Source organism: Neopelma chrysocephalum, unplaced genomic scaffold (assembly GCF_003984885.1).
Source record: "Neopelma chrysocephalum unplaced genomic scaffold, ASM398488v2 Primary Assembly neopelma1_78, whole genome shotgun sequence".
NCBI classification, from domain to species: domain Eukaryota; kingdom Metazoa; phylum Chordata; class Aves; order Passeriformes; family Pipridae; genus Neopelma; species Neopelma chrysocephalum.
Window position 1 is genome coordinate 213,568 of NW_020897739.1, and position 19,128 is coordinate 232,695.

The window sequence follows — 19,128 nt, forward strand, 5'->3', positions numbered from 1 at the left end:
CTCCTTCACCCTCATCCTCACTCTCTGCATGCAATTACTGTAATGCACCTTTCCAGGCTGACCTCACATTTCCAGGGGGGCGAAAAAATATCAGAGCTCAGGTGGCATTGATTTATTATATTTCTCCTACCTTCTCCTGCTCATCAGTAGCAAGTGCCTTCTCTGGGTCCTGGCATCTGTCCCGTGCTGCTAATGGAGAACTGACCTGGAATCCAATTAACTCCTCCACTCCTGAGATACTTTTGGATCCATTAAATGAAAGGAACAAACCACACGTATACAATGTCAGTGTTAACTTATCATGGACAAAGGGGAATGGATTCAAACAGAAAAAGAGCAGTGTTAAATTGGATATTAGGAAAAAAATTCTTCCCGGTGAGGCCCTGGCACAGGTTGCGCAGAGAAGCTGTGGCTGCCCCATCCCTGGAAGTGTCCAAGGCCAGGTGGGATGGGGCTTGGAGCAGCCTGAGATAGTGGAAGGTGTCAGGATGAGCTTTAAGGTCCCTCCCAGGATTCTGTGATTCCATGTGTCAGTGTGGTGCTATACTTTAAGAAGAATGGATGAGATACCTTGCTAAACCTTACAGTGCCCGTGTTCCAGGTATGTTTGGCAGTCTGGTGGTACCTCAGGGGCAGTGACCGAGTCCAGGCTTGATTAACGGGGGAGAAACCCTTTTTCTTCTCATAACAACAGGGACCTTGAACCGGGTTCCTTCTCTCCAAAGCGCGGCGACGGTTTCTCACCCTGACCATGGGAACCCTGTAACATTACTTTTTTTTTTCTCCTTTCCAAACACAGGCTACGCTGAGCCCCTCCCACCTCCGAGAAGCCCGGGAAAAGCCGGGCTTTGGGGCGGTCCCGGGGAGGGGCTGATGCCGGAGCCGGGGGCGGTGCCGGCGGTCGGGGTGGAGGAGCATCGCCCGCCCCTGCGCAGCCATGAGGCTGTGCCGGCCCTTTGTTCCCGGGGGTCCGCGGCCGCCCATCCCGATGGCCGGGGCGGCCTGAGCCCGGCGGGAAGGGAGAGGGAGGAGGAGGCGGCGGCGGCGGCGCTGTTCCCAGCAGGATGCGATGGGGAACTGCTGGGCGCAGTGGTGCTGCGGGCTGTTCTTCCGGAGGGACGCGGGCCGGCTGCAGCGCGGCGGAGGGTGAGCGGGGGGACCGCGGCTGCCCCTTTCCCCTCCCCGGGGCGGGGAGGTGCCGGCACCGCCCGGCCCCGCCTTCCCGGGGCCTCCCGAGGGGCAGGAGGGGGGTCACAGGGCTGCGGGGGCGATGCGATGCGAGGTCTGGGTGCGCCCCGCAGCCCCTCGCCCCTTCCCGCAGGGAGCCGCGGCATCCCGGGGGATGGAGGTGGATGGAGCCGCCGGGAGCCCGCCGGGTTCCGTGCGGTTTGTGCGGGCGGGGGTAATGCACTTCCAGGGTAACCGGCTCCTTACCCATTCCAGCAGTGTTGTTTTTCCGGCGGGAGACGCTTAGGAAGGTTTTTCGGGTCAGCTGGCAAAACCTGTGCGGGCGGCCGCGTTTTGGGGTGGAAAAACACCCGGTTTTCTGCAATGGGAGCTCGTCTGCTCAGTGGGTCAGAGGCTGAGGCGCTGTTGGGGTAAAGCGGGAGCAGAAGGGTTCAGATGAACTCATATCTCTCGCAGAATGGTTGCAATGAACTCATATCTCTTCCTGTCTCTTGTAAATATGTAACCCCAGTTTCATTCTGCAACAGCCAGTTCACGGAAAAGAAGTGTGCAAACGGGAAGGAATCCTACCTATAAAAAAAAAAACTTGGGGTTTTTTTTCCATATACCGACCAGTATTTGATACCTACATATTGCTTATTTTTGATGTGTTAGGATAGAAGTAGTTCTAGACAGACATGCTGAGCATTTTACATGCTGCTAACCCGTGGCCTCTTATTTCACATGGGCTCTGGCAGGCAAGTCTCACCTGCTTCTGAAAGGGTTTCAAGACAAGCTGCCTCTCAGAGAATTGGGTGAAAAACCAGGGCAGTGTGTGTAGAGGATACCTGCTTGTATTTTTAGTACCCTGGCAGAGGGTAGGAGAACATCTGAAATGCCTGGACAGCAGGCAGCACTTTCTTGTGTTCTGAAAAAAAAAACAGATAATGCTTGAAAGGTTCTTCTTCCACATGTGTTCTTTGCACAGTCTCCACTCATAGGCCAATACCCCAAGTCTGCAAATTACATTCCTACCAAATTATGCACATTTGGCTACTTCTGGAACAGCATAATGTAATAATGCAGCTTATCAACCTCAGGATTATTTTAATCACTCAGAGCCCTCCCCCCCCAGTTTCATTATTTTTAGATGTTCCAAGATTCGACTGCAAGAAATAAACTCCCAATTAAACAATTAAGTATGGAGTTTTTAACAAGTGTTTTGATAACCTGCAAGATTATAAGTTACCTTGCTTGGAACTGTGCTTAAAATACATATATATATATATATATGTATGGAGTGCTGTAAAGTTAGTCTCTCTAATAACTTTAGGTCTTTGAAGCTCATGTGGTTGTGAGGTTGGAAATAATTTACCTAATGCCTGGTGCTGTAAAGTGTTCGTGCCACGTGTCTCAGTTACACTTGCCAGGTAGTGCATGAATTCAAGTGGCCTTTTACCCCTTGGTTTCAGAGCAGTGAATCCACTGGAAACGGTTCCTTAGTGGCAGGAAAGGTTGTGCAACAAGGAACGAGTGGGTTGTGCAACAAGTTGCCAGGGGAGACGTTCCCTAAACTTGACTTCCAAAGAAAAATGAGATGGAGATGAAATAGGATATGATTGAAATAATGCAGGCTTTGGCTGGTGTGTTGGTTTTGTTGTTGTGGAAGCAGGTGTTGGTTGCAAGTGCTGAACAATCTTTTGTGCAAGTGTAGAAATCCCTGAGGCCCTGGGTTGATTCCTGGTACCAGTCAGCACTTGCAACTGGAAACCCTGGTTTTCCAAACAGTTCGATGGAATGGATGTTGGACTGAAGTGTGTTTACTTTTGAGTGTTCTTCTGGATGATGGCCAGACCTCTCTGGCTGGGTGAAAATGTATTCACAGGTAACTTGACACTGGGTTGGGTTTTGTAGAGGACAGTGTTAACTGTCCTCTATAAAAGAATTAAAATAGGAAGAATTCTGATTAAAGAATCAAGGAGGAGATGATTTCCTGTATAAAATTAGACAGTGAGTTGTTGGGGTTTTTTTGGTAGTTAGAAAGTTTTTTCTTAACCTCTTTGTAGACATTTTTCTGAGGTGAAACCTTGTAGCTGCGCCAAGGTGTCAAAATAAAAGGTGTTGTTGAACACTGATGTTGTACTGGGTGCCTGGAAAGAGTTAACAGCATTTTCAGAAATTGCCTGGAATCATGTTTTTCGAGGGGAAAAAAAAATGTATTAAAGGGATTGCAGAACACGCTGACAGTCTGTAAATGTCAAGTCCAGCATCTTGATAAATGATTTCATCTCATGAGTGTTTTAGTTTTTTTCTCCAGTTTTACAGAAAATGTTTACATGCTTTTGCCTCTTTCCGCTGTGGTAGCGACGCCGAGCTCAGGTTAACGAGTCAATTTGTTGAACACGTGAAGATTTTGTGGTTATTTTATACTTAGCATATTTTAAAAGCAATTTTAAACTCTCAGGCTCATTTTCCTTCTGCTGTGTATTGAAGACTCTTCTGTAGTGTAACTGCCAACTTCTTTTTCCAGATCCAAGTATTTTAGAACGTGTTCAACAGGAGAACACTTCACTATAGAGGTGAGTGCTTACAATTTATAGTGATGCAAGAAAAAGTGGGAAAAGCTGAATCCCAGCAATGCCCTTTAACACTTTTTGCAGTTTATGAACACTGAAACATTCTGGGTTATTCCAGACCAAATTGATGCTGCAGTGGGTGACATATAGTGGTCCTTACAGCACCTCAGAACATTAATACACATCTCTCTTGCATCTATTATTTGGAAAGAAGAGAAGTATCTGTTATGATCTGAGACTCATCACCAGAGCGTTCCACAGTCTGCCTGTTGCATCTGTCACCTCTGCTGTGTTGGGAGTGATTTTTCTGCTTGTCTCAAGTGCAGAATATTTAGTTCTTGATTGCAGGATCATGAATCAGATTGTACAGAAAGAACCTGATGGGGTTCCCTTACAGTTTGTTCGCTACGGGGGGTCCTTTCTCGGCCTCCAAATTTCACCCCTTTTGCCCAGGGGAGCGTGAGGTGAATTTGCATAAGCTGAGATTCTTGGAATAATAACCTGGTTTACTTTCTCTGAGTGTTCTGTATGGTCTGGAAGTCCTGGGCCGTTCAGATTGCCCCCATTACTGGGGATAACATTAATTACTGAAATTAATGCTTTGGCTTTCAAGAAAGGGGGCAGATGTACGTGGTGGAGGATTTCTGTTTTGGTGGACAAGAAGGTTTTGTTCTCCCAGATTTTTAGGTCAATCAGGAGTCTTGCTGTAGGTACTGACCTGACTAAATTTAAGATGACTATACTAAGAACAGTACAGATAATTTCTATTTGCTTATTTTTTAATGCGATAGCCGAGCTTCTGCTGGGCAGGTTTGTGCAGCTTAGAATGCTTTGGTTTTTAATTTGGACTCTTCTCCTTTTAGGAGAATGTAATATTTAAGAAAAGAAACGTTGGCAAGAAGGCAGGTCCTACTCTGAAAGTAATAATTCCTCTAAAATTAGAGACTTTCATAAATGCTGTTGCAGTCCCACTCACCATCGGAGTGTTTTAAATTTATTTCAAATTTATGTTTTAAAAAGACAAAGGAAACGTGTAATCATATTTGCTGTATGTCTGTAGTGACTTGTTATATTGAATTGTAAAGATTATTTCCTTTCTTTTTCTCTGCAGTTTGAGAACCTGGTGGAAAGTGATGAGGTGGGTACCTGGAGAATCCTGGGAAACCTCATATGATCCTTAAAAGTGGTTCCAAGATGGGAATCTTCCTCCCACTGTGTTCTTGACTTATATCACAGGGGGTTTTATCCTTCAAGTTTTCCTTGCTCTAGGAATGAGTATTTAACAGTGTGGATGAAGATCTAAAACAAGAGATTTTTTGGGGGGGGGAATATGGGACTTTGGGAAGGCAAAAAGAAGAGGGGGGGGGAAAGTGTGTTTGGGAAGACTTAAAGCAGAATTTGCTCCTGGTATAACTCTGAGAGCATAAATGGACCTGGGTGGCTTGACTAAGGAAATTTTTGGGAATGCTCTGTCTTTTACAATTATGGGTAAACTGGCTGAACTTGACCTTAAAACTTCACTCCTAAAAATTTAACACAGCCTGTTAATGGGCAGGGCACACATCACGTTTTCAATGGATTTAAAAACATATAGTTTGGTTCCTGAAATACACCACCAGAATATTTATTTTCAGTTGGATGTACTCACTTGTTTCACTTAGTCAGCCACTTCAGTTGATTGCATAGCAAGATTATTTTTAATTCCAAATTAAAACTGCATTTTTCCCCCTCTAATTGTAGAATCAATATATGGGAGAAACTGTGATTTCACTTTGTTTGTTTGGTTTTTTTTAATTTTAACAGGGAGAAAGCCCAGGAAGCAGTCACAGGTAAGACTTGGAGGTTCAGGACCTCCCCTTCCCTCTGCTTCCCCTCTGTGATAAACAAAATGAAGTAAGGGACAAACAAGGGATGAAAACAAGTAAGAAAAAAGTGAGACTTATACTGCAGTGATAGTAATTGTTCTATTCCAGTAGTTCTCTTAGCAAAGGTTTTGAAAATATGCTTCCCATAATGATATAAATAATATATATATTGTAATAATAAGGAGAGACAGCACTGTCCTGAGTAAACTGGAACTTTGGAACTCTGTTCTCAGGAGGAACAGCTTGTTGGATCTGCATTGAATGGAATGACCACATGGATATGTTAAAGAGCAAATTAGGCTTGTCATGCATGAATTATAGATGGAGCCTTTCTGTGTTTCTCCCCTGCTTTTAGACCTCTGACCGAGGAAGAAATTGCTGACTTGAAGGAGAGACACTACGACTCCATTGCTGAAAAGCAGAGAGTTGTTGATCTGAAGCTTCAGTCAGAGGTGAGTGGTTCCAATGACTAGTCCAGTAGGGATGGGTTTCCTTTTAAAAAAAGTTAAAATCAACCATGAACGCCAGGAGAGTCCATGAAACAACTGGATTTTGTTCAGCACTGGGTGTTTTTTTAGGGTCCATAAACGCAGATGGTTTCTTTTTAATACCCTCTTAGCTGAAAAATGGAATGAAAGGGCCGAGTCTCTGACCAGGATCTGTTAAATTTAACCTTTTTTTTTTTTTTAATGGGGAATATTCTTGATTCAACTTTTCTTGGGCTCAGTTTTTTCCACTACTTTTCTTAAGGGAAAAAAACCCCATATAATTTGTTTTATTTTACTGTTGCAGCAATTAATGGGATATGATGTGGGATATAATGTAGGACTCGAATGATTTTTAATCAAATGCCAGTGAATCATGGAAGTGAAAAGATTTAAATCTTTCAGTGTGCAGCTCATAATAAAATGCAACAAGCACTTAGAGCAATTCACTAGTAATGATGTTTACTCAACAGTTACCTAAATTTCTTGGGATGTTTGGTGTGGGGGGGAAAGCTGTTAAATTCACTTAATGTTTTAGCTGTAGTCGGTTTTATTTTGTTTTTTTACTTTCTAGCTGCTTTTCTTTTTGTTTTATTGCACTTGTGGCTTTTATTGCTAGGAAGATAGATAGGTTCTGCTTTTGTTAACCATTACTGTTTTGTTCATATACAGTTAGCCTTACAAGAGGAGAAGTTAAGACTAGAAGAGGAGGCTTTATATGCTGCACAACGTGAAGCAGCCAGGGCAGCAAAGCAGAAAAAGCTCTTGGAGGTGAGGGGAAAAAAAGACCCCAATATATATATCAGAGCCTCTGTTCTCTTCCCATGTGTGCAGTATTCCCTAATATCCTTCCCCATCTCAGGAAAACTAATGAGGAAATGGCTTTGGCCTGTAAAGTGGAGAAAGAAATGCAAGATGGGAAAGTACAGCTGGTTGGAGCAGCTGAAAAATCGCCAGAATTGTTTGAAACAGCTTCTGTCGCCGAGTATAGATTTGGAATGGGTTACAATTTTAATCTATAATTATCTTCACACAACTCCTTACATAATATGTAGAAGTCACTGATCTTAAATGCAAAATGATCTCTGATGGTTTTCTGGTTAAAAAAACACCCTGAAGTTAAGCACATGTTGTATCATTTAGACTTGCAAAATGCACTTTATATATTTGTGCCCTTAATTGTCCCTTATCTCTGTGGTTTGTGTTGACCCTGCTTTAGAGTTTTCATCTAATATTTATGTCACTAAGTATAGCTCTCATTTCACATTTCTCCTCTGTCTCTCCTCTTGCCATTTGCTGTGGGAGGGTTAATTCTTTCTTTCTGACCTTTTTGCCTCTTTTTTTTGGTAACACTTTTGATCTATATAAAGCCAGCAAAAGTAGATTTTTTTTCAATGGCATTAACTGGTTTTTGTAGAAGTTCTGTGCAAGAAGTGCTATTTTTCTTGTCTCTCACTATTTTTAATATACTCTTCTTTTAGTAGGACCTCAGATAGAAGGGATTATAGAGATTTTAATTTCCTCTTCGTGTAAAATTAGTACCACTTATCTCCTGAACAAACAAACCCCTCAAAAGCCATCAGGATTATGTGGATTTCTAAGGAAGCATTTTTGTATAGATACCCATCAAGCACTTAGCCCTTCTAGAGAAACCAGCAGCTATTTTTGAATGCATCACTCATCCCTCTGCTGTTTGTGGGCACAAATGGGAAAGTGGCTTTTTCCTTGGAAGTCTGGCCTCCTTTAAAACTCATTTGGCTTGCTGATGGTGCCCTACTAAATGTCAGGGTTTGTAACAGCAGGGAATGTTAATATATGTGTGTCTTGGAACTGGCAGTGCTGGATATTGGCACGTGACCTGGCAAAATGGGGAGATAATTTAAATTGGATGTTATGTGGGTATATAAATCCTATAAGAAAATCGTTGCATGTGTCAGTAATTGATTTTGACAGACTTGCTGGCTGTGTTGGTGCCAAATTTCTGTCTCTTTCTCCATGTCTTCTCACCTAAAAACCACCATAATGTGATATTTCTACTTCTATGCTTATCGGTTCCATACTGGTTTCAATCTGCAATTGTTATTATTATTTAAATATTGGAAAGTGTGCTACAACCCAAAGCTACCATCATCTTGGGATTGAAAAAATACCATATCCAGTGCAGTTATCTCACCACACTATTTACCCAGCAAAGAGCAAGTCTTAGATGAAGCTGACATTGAAAATTCTGGTTTCTTTACCCCTGCTTTTCTTTGGCAGGGACAGATCCATTAAGGCTGAGAATAGATTTTTCAGTCACTAGATACATCAGACTTGTCTCTAAAACTAGCACATTCAGTTTTATCACAGTCTTTGTCCTAATCACTGAACAATTACTGTTTCTTAAGTGATTTACCTTGAGTCTGAGAGTTTCTGTGCCTGCTTTTTATGCTCCCGTTTTTTCAAGGCAGGAAAAAGAAACTTGAGACAACTTCAGTTGTTTAAACCCCTCCAAAACTTAAACAGAACCCTACTTCCATGTCTGTTGTTCCTCTAGTAACTTAAAAATAAAGGCCCTGATGGCTTGTCTTGCATTTTTTATTCTGGTTTTGCCCCGTGGATGCCACGAAAGCTTTAAGAGTGTTGAGTTATTAATCTTTTTGGCCCAGCAAAGGCAGCAAAGCTGTTATTAATATGGATGAAGCACTTAGGGCTGAGGAAATGGGATAAAAGGATTTGTAGGGAATATTTCTCTTTAATAGAGGTAGAGTGACTATCAGACATCACCCAGGTGTCAGCTGTGAGCTGAAAATACCTGTGGCTTAAGAAGAGAAGACAAGAGGGAGAAAAAAAAAGACAGGTGCAGTCATGACTGAGGGGGTTCTAAAAACTGATTTTGGGTTGGTTTTTTTTTTGGGATGCATTTAAAATATGTTTCTTGAGAGCTCTGTTGTGAGTGTGTAACTCTTGAGTGATTGCATTCAGCTTTTTCAACACTGTACTTCTCTTGATAGCAACGTAGGCAGCAAAGGATAACTCAGAGAGCACATGCTGTAAATAATGGAGAGTTTCAGAGGTAAGAGATCACATTTTATTCATGATAATTGAGAACCTTGACTGTTTCTACTCCTGCCCTTCATCTGCAAAGTTAAGAGGGGAGTTTGCATCCATTCTGGTTTGCACTGGAGTTATTAAAAACTGAACCTGCTCCCAGCTACTAATATGTATATGCCCACATTTAGTACTTTATATTAAAGAGGTGTTTATATGTGAAGTCTCAGCTAATACAAAAATCTTTTATTATTCAGAACCCTGCTTGAAATACCCAGTAGAGATGCACTAATTGAATGGTTTATACAGTCTGCCTGTTTCTTCATTAATATTATTAATTTAATTCTCTTCACTGCCACCTTCTGTGTTCGGTGTTAGGGGGGGAAAAATACAACCAACATTAAAAAAAAAAACAAACTCAGAAAAATTTCCTGTGGAATGGTGCTCGAGTTTAGAAAAAAAAAATGTTAAAATCCAACACCTGTTTTTGCATGGAAGAGAAGGGGGATAGAAAGGGTTTTCAGTTAGGGAAGTGCAGTTAGAAAAGGAGCTGCAAAAACTGGTGTTATGGTATGAGTAGGAACTAGCCAGATTTTAAAAACAAAGGACTGGAGGAGCAGGATTTGAATTCATCAGTTAAAAAATGAATTGAAAATTAAGGAGATTTTATCTACAGTGATGAAGAGAGGGGAGGAGTTTTTGAGACAAAAGTTAATTCATTTTTGGCTGAAAATGCTACTAAAAAAGAAGCAGAAGCACAGACTGGGAGAGGATGTGATGAATAGGAACAGAAAAGCATTTTCTAGATCATTTTATAAAGAATTTAGTTCAAGGTGTATATGTTTTGTAGCACAGAGCTGGGGGGCACGTGGATTGACATTTTTTAGGACACCCTTGGGGGTTCAGAAAGCTAAAGAACTGTGCATTGTTCTTGCAGCTCCGTGGCAGAGGAAGATCTCGATCCTTTCTTAAGGAATACAAAATTCCAGTATGAAGCTTTCCGAAGTAGCAGTAAGTCTTCCTTTCCTTATACCTGCCTTAAAATACTCTGAGGAGCACAGAGTGCTATTTCTTTTTCTAGATAAACATAATTTATTTTTTTATATATAAGTTGTGTATGCATAGATCTGTATTAAAAACTCTGATAGGTCTTTTTATCTGATGGATAGAAGACAGGGGTGAACTTTCCTTGTCAAACCTGACTGTGTATTATTAAAGATGCAGATGTGTGTTTGTAGCTTTTTTAAACCATCTCTTAGCAAAGCAGTTAGAATCATAATAAGGGTTAATTTTTTTCCTAATGCAGCACAAGAGGGAATTTGGTTGCCTGTATTTAAAAATCCCACTAACAATTTAGAGGAAAGCGATTTTATAAACTTTTATCCACAAATTGTGATGACAGTACAATGATCACTAAGAAATTAGAGGAGTGATGGCAGTTCTTGAGGAAAACATATGCCAGTAGTTCATTTTTCTGGGGGGAGAGGGTTGATTTTGGGTTTTTTTTTTTACAAGTCTTCATACAAGTCCAGCTGACAGCTTATTAAATTCCTCTCTGGTTCTAAATAGATAATCTCTTAGTGAAGATGACTATTAAAAATCTACTGGTTATGCTTTGAAGTGAGGTGCCTTTTCCAGCGTTCCCGAGGTTTAAAGGGCCACAAAGCACAATAAAAAGCTTAATTTAATGGTTTACTTTTGCATATTGAACCTTGAATTCGAGTAGGATCATGAATTAAAAAGACATTTTTATTTGTTTTATTTAGGGCTTTCATCTGATGCCACAGTGCTGACACCCAACACAGAGAGCAGCTGTGACTTAATGACCAAAACCAAGTCAGTGAGTGGGAACGACGACAGCACCTCGTTAGATTTAGAGTGGGAAGATGAAGAAGGTATTTAGGACTTCAGTTTCATTCTGAATGTATAAGTTACAAACGTTGACAGTTTAAACTGTGTCGATTGTAAATGTGTCAGAGGGTGATTTAAAACTTAATGCAATTTCTGGCCGAGTCTGGAATGGTTAAACTGTAGATTATTTTTACAGAGAGAATTCCTTGTTTTGATAGATGTGGATGTAGCCCCGATAAATGAATGAATTTATTTTGGGTCCTTCAGTATCCCAACAAAACAAATGGCAGAGAAATGCTGCCCTCTGGCGAGCCAGGAGCAGAAGGAACAGCTTGTTCTTCCTTTTCAAATGTGGAAGTTGGTCAGGAGTCTTGGCTGGACTATTTTGGGAAAAACCCTAATTACTTTTCCTGTAACTTTTACTGGGAATTTAGATCTATATTCCAGTGAATATCCCAGCTGTCCTCATTGCTGCTGCTGCGTGTTACAGATACTTTCTGTTTTATTTAGTAAAAGCAAAAGCTCTTGTCGTATTCCCAAGTTTATCCAAAATTTCGAGACCTTGACTCCTGAAAAGCTCACCAAAAATCAGGATTTCTTTTAGCCACTGCACAACTGATTTATTTTTTTTTTTGCTTTAATACACTGTTTCTGACAATCTTTGTGTAGGTTGAATGTTTAGCACTGTATATTATACTATTATTTAGCTGCTTGGAACATGAACATAAAATCTGTAATTGGAGTCTGATGAAGGGAAAAATTTATCTCTTAGATATTTTTTTCCTGTGCCCTCCCAAAAAGTTGTGGGTTTCAGTTGCAATATGTAACTTTTTAATAATAATTAGTTACTCCAGATTTAAAAGGGGAGTTTATTTAGGGAATGTACAAGGATTGCAGTGAATAAGGGGAGGATTTATAGTGCTTTTTAATGGAATCTTGGATGTCTTTGGGCACTACTCAGAGCAACATTTTGCCTTATTTTGTGTGAAATTAAATTCACACACATCCGAAATAAATTCCAGATAAACTGAAGACCTTTCCTAGACCGATGAATCCAAATTTTAGCCGTGTTTTTTTCGAGCAGGAACATAAAGGTAATTCCCTAAAAATCATGTTTCTCGCAAATGTGTCTTAAATTCCCAGGGATGAACAGGATGATCCCGATGAGGGAACGCTCCAAAACGGAGGAAGACATCCTCAGGGCAGCCCTGAAATTCAACAGCAGGAAGACAGGGAGCCACCCAGCCTCGGCCTCCGACGATTCCAACGGCTTGGAGTGGGAGAACGACTTTGTCAGCGCCGAGATGGACGATAACGGCAATTCCGAGTACGCCGGCTTCGTCAATCCCGTCCTGGAATTGTCGGCCTCGGATGTGAGGCTCTCGGATTCCGACCCCCAGGACAGATAGTGACGCTGCCACTCTGCTGTTTGTGACCAAATGTTGGGAAAGGGAAATGGAATGTACAAAGCCACTTTGCTCTTTTTGTAACCCGCTTCCCTTTTTCTGGATCGGCAAGGAACGGGAATGACTTGCTGTCTGAATGAGTTCAGAATTAAGTGCAATTTTTATCATCTACCTTCTCGACTTTTGTGAAAACTGGGATGGTTCTGTTGTGTATATCTGGATTTAATATAAAATTATCTGCACTAATTGAAGCTTCATGGCTTGACATATCTATATATTTTAACTTGCCTTTTTTTTTTCCTCTCGGTGTTTATACTGATTTTTGTTTTTAAAATTCATCATTGGCCTAATATTTATGTCAGAAAGTCTTATATAATTTATGTAATACTTGAATATAGAAAAAGAATTTAAAAAAAATTTTTATTTCCAGTCTGTGCTTTTTGACTTGCTCTTCAGCTATTTTAGAGGGAGCTACAAAACAAATTTGACACATGGCAATTTGCAGACTTCTCCCTGTCAAGCTTAAAAGTCTTCCTAGCCTTGTGTTGTCCTTTTCCCATTAATTTTTTTTTTTTTAATTATTTTATGCTAAGCACGGTTAACCTCAATGAACATGGTAAAAATCATCAGGGTAGGTAAGATATTGTCTTGTATAATATGCCAGACTTAGTAAGCTGTGTGCTAGATAGAAAAAAGAAAATAAAATTAAAATATAAATTCTTCATGTGTCAATAAACTGGCAATTTTAACCAGTATCTAGTAGAGAACTGGGAGGACCAAAGTCTTGATTTCCCTGCCCCTCCCCTGCAGACCAATATCTGTTGCTGCAGGGTCCTTAAAATTCTTTAGTTGTGGAAAATTTATAATTCAACTGGACTGGAATAATTACTGGAATCAACACTCTGTGAGCAAACTGGGGGGAGGGACGAGAAGAACGAGGACCTAAAGACTGAATTTCTATCTCTGCATTTTAAAAAGAAAGGGAAAAAAGTTGATGTTTTAACGGTGTGTTTAAGCGCTCTGCCTTTCCTGTGCCTCTAAACTGGATGGTCAATCCTGCAAATACGGGCTGAAATTCAAGGAGGTTTCAGTGACTGCACATCTGGTGTCAAGTGCTGTGTGGTCTCCCCTGATATTTCATGTAAGTTATACTTTTAAAAAAAAAAAGATGACTTGTAGATCTCAAGCTTTCCCCAAAGTTTCAAGTTTCAAAGTAAAGCCATTCTACTCTGCTGTTATTTCGTGTAGCTGTTTTGTTTTTCCATGGAGAAAAAGAGGGCAATGGGGGTGTAACTTCACCGTGGTGGAGCAGAAGGAACACGCTGTGAGAAGTAATAAACCACCACCATCATCATCATCATAACTGAATTTGTTGGTGAAAGTTGTGAAAGATCTGAGACTACACAGAATATTTGGGACATTACAGTGTGGATAGGGAACTGCATACTTGGATTAAATACATACAAACAACATGAAAGAACAGATAAATCCTGCTGGTGACATTCCACCTCTTGATTTCAGTTTGTAGCCATGTCTCTGAAAACACTTTAATGTTGTTATTTACATTTGCAATGCCTGTAAGGAGCTTTAAAAGTTTGTACACACCAACTGTATATTTTGGGTTTGGCCTAAGCTACTGCCTGTGTGACTTCTCCTGGACAATTATTTGTATAATATATTCCTGCTGGGAACGAAGGCAACTTCCTCAACATGTACATAACACTTTTTTTTTTTACCTGCTGAAGCTGTCGCCTCCCCTGCACTGGTCACTCCTTTCCCTGGCCATGAGTGACCACGAGCCTCGTCCTGCCCATGCCTTGAGGAAGTCCATTAGCTGACAGTCCTGCTCTTGGATGAACAGTGACCTATGAAAAAGGAAGATGGGCACGTTCTGCAGCCAGGGTTAATAATAATAATTTTCAGAGCTCAGTGCACCTTTGGTGCTGAGCGACTTTGGAAATGACGCTCGGTATTTGTGGATATTTAAGAAATCGAGAGATTCTATGAACAGCTCACTGTAGAGTGCATATCTGTACAAATTTAAAAGTCATTAAAATTTTCACTCAGTCTTAAATGTTTGGCAGTGTGCGCTGTCTGTTGCTGGATTTTTGGGCTGCCAAAAAAAAAAGAAAAAAAAGCACCACGTGAAGGCGAATTGTTAAAACGTTACCCAAAATTACCTGTGCATCAGCTTGCTAAGGAAGGTTTTAAGAAATGATTGGCTGTGTCCTTAACTCCTGAATCCCACAGCATCCCTTCTGGAGACCCACTGTTTTGGAAGGGAAGCTCCAAAAAAGTGGCAGTAACCTGAGAAATTCTGGAGAACCTGAGGAATTTTGGAGCGTGGAGCCCTTCTCCTGTTGGAAATGAGCAGCTGTACCCTCATACTTCAAAGGTAAAATAACACTCCTTGTTTAAAATAACTTCTGCTGGTCAAATCAACATAGTGATAGGATTCATTTTTTAATGCATGTTTTAGATGTTCTTACCCCAAAGTAAATATAGTTGTAGAAATGATTGTTGCTTGGAAACCAGTAATTTGTTGGGGGTTTGTTTCCATGCCAAAGGTGTGCTCCTGGTTCCTGGAGATGTGCCTAAGGAATGCTCTGCTCTGGCTCCAAATCTGCTGAGGCTCAGGGCTCTGAACTGTGCAGACCAGACAGAAGATTCTTCTCAGGTTAAGTGCTGTTTATAAATGCTTCTGTTTATATATTGCCTTGAGAATTTCAGGTTGGGCTTGTCACTTCTTGTTTAGGTAACAGCCCAAAAATGGTAAGCAATTAATATGACCAGTGCCACGGGTTGATGTCCTGTGTGACAGAGCCAGTGAACAGAAACTGGATAACACCACTTAATGATACTATGAGCAGCCTGTCTTTTAAGCCCAGAGAAGTGCAAAAGGAGGACTGTAAAAATTAAGCATGACCACAGCCTAGTTCCAAGAGTGGAAAAGATGGGAACAAGGTATTTTTTGGCAAGGATGAGATGAACAGGCAAATCCTACATAAGCCTGTGTTTGAGTTTCGTTGCCTCTCCCATAAACTTTTTCTCGCTTGTGGTTGGTTGCCTTAATCTCAGCTGTTCCTCCTCTCAGCTATAATTATGGTTTTCTTGGAATGATTAATGCTGGAATGCATCCTAATATTTAGGGATGATAAGATGGGTAACTCCCATGTATGATCTGATTCTTTCCAGTGTGTCTTTCAAGCAAACTAAAATACTTGGAGGGGGGGGGGGAAAAGTGCCAGTGAAAAGCTGAGCCCCTAATAAAGCAAAACTTCACTGAAACAATATGAAAAATACTTAGAATATTTGGGGTGTGATGTAGCAGAGGTAGGAAACTAGTGACTCTTACCTTGGTGCAATGGCACTTATGGAAAGCCCAGAACAGTGCCAGTGAAAATTTCTTACGTGGAAATAATTTTACTCCCCATAAATTCCTTTTAGATCATAGTTGTAAAATACAGCAAATCCTTACTAGGCAACCAAATGCTTTTTATTAAGAAATTTATCTGGGTTTTTATGTACTGTGATCACTGACGCTGCATGTTTGTTTATATCACAAGCAAAAGCAGTTAACTTGCAAGAAACACAGATTTGATTTCATTTTAAAAAACAAGAGAGGAAAAAATCTTGCTGTGAAGTTAATAAAAACATAAACTCAAAAGGACTTTGCTGACAAAATGTTTCCTGGTTGCAAAATTCATGAAGTTACAACCTAGGCTTGCAAATACTGTTTGGAATTCCATGTCAAAAGCAAAGCACAAAGTACAACAAATGCAGTGAGGAATTATGTCCCTCCTTAGCTGGGACCAAAACCATGTTGTGCATGCTCTGTGTTAATAATGCCTGTTAAACATCCCCTCAAGGCACGTGGTCACAGTTCTGGAATGGAACCTGCTGCCATGGATTTGAGTGGCCCCCTGTCTCCCACAGGCAAACTGATGATCAGAGAGCACTTCTGCCCCTGTGAAAGCACTGCCAAGAATCTGTTCTTGTCTGGAACAAAGCACGTTCTGGAATGCCCGTGCTGAAAACACCAAGTAAGACTGATGTGCAGGGGTGAGAACCACCAAGAACCACTGGACTGAGGTGACAGCCTTCCGTGCTGGAAGCTGTGCAGGCTGCAAAATCTGATCCAGCCTCCTCCTCCCTGCTAGCACGGCTCGTTTTCATCCATCTCTGTGGGGCTTTTGTCTTGGCAAAGAAAAATGGAAGAAGAAATGCCACTCTCGGGTGTCGGCTGCAGGGATGGCAGGGATCTTTCCTGTAAGATTGGCGCTTCGGCCAAGTGCAGGTGAGTCTCAAAATAATCCACGGACTCCCCTTCTTGGATCTCTGCCAAGATCTGGTAGTCCCCAAAAGAAATGATGCACCTCCAGGGCAGGTCGATTTTGTTCAGGTAGCCCAGTTCCGTCTGGTTCACGGTCAGTTTTGTCCTCTTGCTCAAGTTCTTGATCTCGAAGCAGTATTGGGAGCTGTGGAGCTTCCTGTAGAACTGCAGGGAAAACTGGATCCGGGAGACACGGGCGTCCATCAGGTTGTAACGGCAGACGTTGGAATCGCGGCCGAACTTGGCCGTGTCGTCCGCCCTGACCTGCTCTCGCTTGCAGAAGTTCAGGCAGCGGAACATCATCTTCTCCTCTTGGCAAGGGTGGTAAAAGGTCATGTGGAGGCACGTCACCGTTTCTTCCGTCTCGGCGTCTTCAAAAGAGCTCATGATGAAAAGAGTCCTCAGAGAACAAGAGAGAGGTAAAATCAACAGCATGAAATCACTGCGGAGCCAAACAAATTGGGTTCGGCGTGGCATTAAAACACTTCACGTGCTATTGTGTAGCAACTGGGTAGAATTTATAGCAAATTGGCTGACAGTAAATGTGATGAAAGCACTGGAGCAAAGAAATGAGAGTTCAGAGCTCTGAGAAGCACCCGTGACTGACCACTGCTGCCAACAAGCTCTTGGTGAGGATCTCACAGCTAGATTTATCTTTGCAAGAAATATGTCATTTAGGAGTAAGATTTACTTTATGGACTTAAAATGGAGCAGTAAAATGGAGCAGGTAGTGTCTCTGCTTCTGTGCTCTGCTCTCGTTGCAGTCCTGTGACTAGAAGGTATCAAATGACTTTTACAGGCAGTTTGTCTGTAGGCAGTAATAATTCAAATATGTATAAAGCAACTCCTTTGGCTCTCGGGTCAGAATTTACCTCTTGCATGAAACAAAACAGTGTTTAGAAGTGACTGCTCTGACAGTGTGTAAAGTGAATGCAACAGCAGGAGCATTCTCAAGACCTAAATGAGGAATTGTCACCAGCTCAAGGCATTTTCCCACTGCCTGTTGGCAAATCCCAGCTATCCAATGCAGAACTAAAAATAAGTGACTTTTCTTGGCTTTGGTTGGGTTTGTGTGTGTTTTTTTAAGCATCTCACATGCAGCACAGAGATGCTTGACTATGAATTAAATTCCGTTTCAAAGTCTGAGCGACTGCAGCGCATCCCAATAAAATCTGAGGCACCTAAGGGAACACTGTGATCTGTTCCCCCACAAATGCAAGGCCAGTGTCTTCCTGCACTGAAATGCAGTCTAAAGAAAGAAAAGTCTTGGCACTTTAAGTAGGAACAAGAGAATGAGCTCCCAGTTACTCACCAGCGAAACATGTGAGCAGACATTTAACTGGTTTCATACAGTGCAGATGTTTGTCACGTTTCTCCTGCTGGCTTGCAATGAGTTCCCAACGTGTCTTAACGCAGATCTTGAGCTCTCTCAGTGCTTACAATTTAATCTGGGGGTTTTTATGAGTAGGTGATTCACCACTGCAATTAAATGATGATTGTGTTTTGTGATGATGGAGTTGACCTGTGTTTTTGAAGGCTCATTTACGCCACTGTATATAAACACCAAGCACAGTGAACGGTGGTGTGTCAGTGCATCAGTTTCTGTGTGAAAGCTCAAAACCACTTCCTTCTCCCACCTTTAAACACAAAACCAGCAGCAGTTCTGACACTCAGAGTAGCTCAGCTTGCTTGCTGAAGTAGACTACAGCAGTGCAGATGATGAGAGGAACAGAAAATTTCAAGCAGAGCTCACGTTAAAACGAACTAGGAAATGTCATCTGTGCTTTTGGCAGGAATACAGAGAGAGACACCCTGATGGCAGGTTATTCCTTTGCCATCTGTCAGACAAGCTGTGGTGGCACCAGCATCCATCCCTCCTCCTGGTAGATTCCTCAGCTCCGGTATGCTGGAAGCAGCTCTGTGAGCAGCAGGGACTGTGTCTGTGTCTAGTTCTGCCCTTTCCTGTTTTGCACCAATAAGGGGATATTATATGAGGTCATTTCTGGTGAAAGGGGAAAACCACCAAGTCCTTTCATATTCCTTAGTTCTTAGATCAGCCCACAGAGACAGTTTTCTGCCTCAAGACTTGGGCTGAATTTGATACCAACTGAAAAGCACGTTCTGCTTCAGCTATCATCTTTGTTACTTGGTTTCTGGAATGCACCAGGAGCAGGCAAAACACGGGAACAGAAAGATACATGTTGAGAAATCTGAAGTGTACACAGCAGTGTATCAGATCAGTGCAAAACACGGGCTTTACTCACGTGTTAATGATGAATTTTACAAAGGGCTACATTTATTACGCAAGACCGGCCACCAGTTGCTCCAGCAGCACCCACAGACCCTGCTATCTATCTATCTATCTGTGTATCTATGTATCCATCTATCTATCTATCTATCTATGTATCCATCTAT

At 41.7% G+C, this 19,128-nt stretch overlaps 2 protein-coding genes across 6 annotated transcripts in view; one reads left to right on the plus strand and one right to left on the minus strand.

Annotated features, from left to right (window-relative positions):
- The first annotated feature begins 925 nt into the window (after positions 1-925).
- Positions 926-14,454, plus strand: AP1AR (adaptor related protein complex 1 associated regulatory protein). 2 transcript variants are annotated; one of them, XM_027689914.1, is made up of 10 exons: positions 926-1,146; positions 3,698-3,746; positions 4,855-4,881; positions 5,547-5,572; positions 5,964-6,060; positions 6,766-6,864; positions 9,087-9,148; positions 10,061-10,134; positions 10,890-11,018; positions 12,118-14,454. In XM_027689914.1, exons 1-10 carry the CDS (start codon positions 1,070-1,072, stop codon positions 12,381-12,383), a joined length of 906 nt encoding a protein of 301 aa, XP_027545715.1. In that variant the 5' UTR covers positions 926-1,069; the 3' UTR covers positions 12,384-14,454. The 2 variants fall into 2 exon arrangements, with proteins under 2 accessions (XP_027545715.1, XP_027545716.1); XM_027689915.1 differs by lacking the exon at positions 6,766-6,864 and having other exon boundaries at positions 928-1,146.
- TIFA (TRAF interacting protein with forkhead associated domain) overlaps positions 14,132-19,128 on the minus strand; it is a 5,639-nt gene continuing 642 nt past the window's right edge. The window contains exons 2-3 of one of the 4 annotated variants that reach the window (XM_027689922.1): positions 18,026-18,192; positions 15,766-17,113 (exon numbers count right to left, since the gene is read on the minus strand). In XM_027689922.1, the coding sequence (XP_027545723.1) occupies positions 16,537-17,113; positions 18,026-18,048 (600 nt within the window). In that variant the 5' untranslated portion in view covers positions 18,049-18,192 and the 3' untranslated portion in view covers positions 15,766-16,536. Of the gene's footprint in view, positions 14,246-15,765; positions 17,114-18,025; positions 18,193-19,128 lie in introns of those variants that run through there. The other 3 variants (XM_027689923.1, XR_003535283.1, XM_027689924.1) reach the window with 3 other exon arrangements.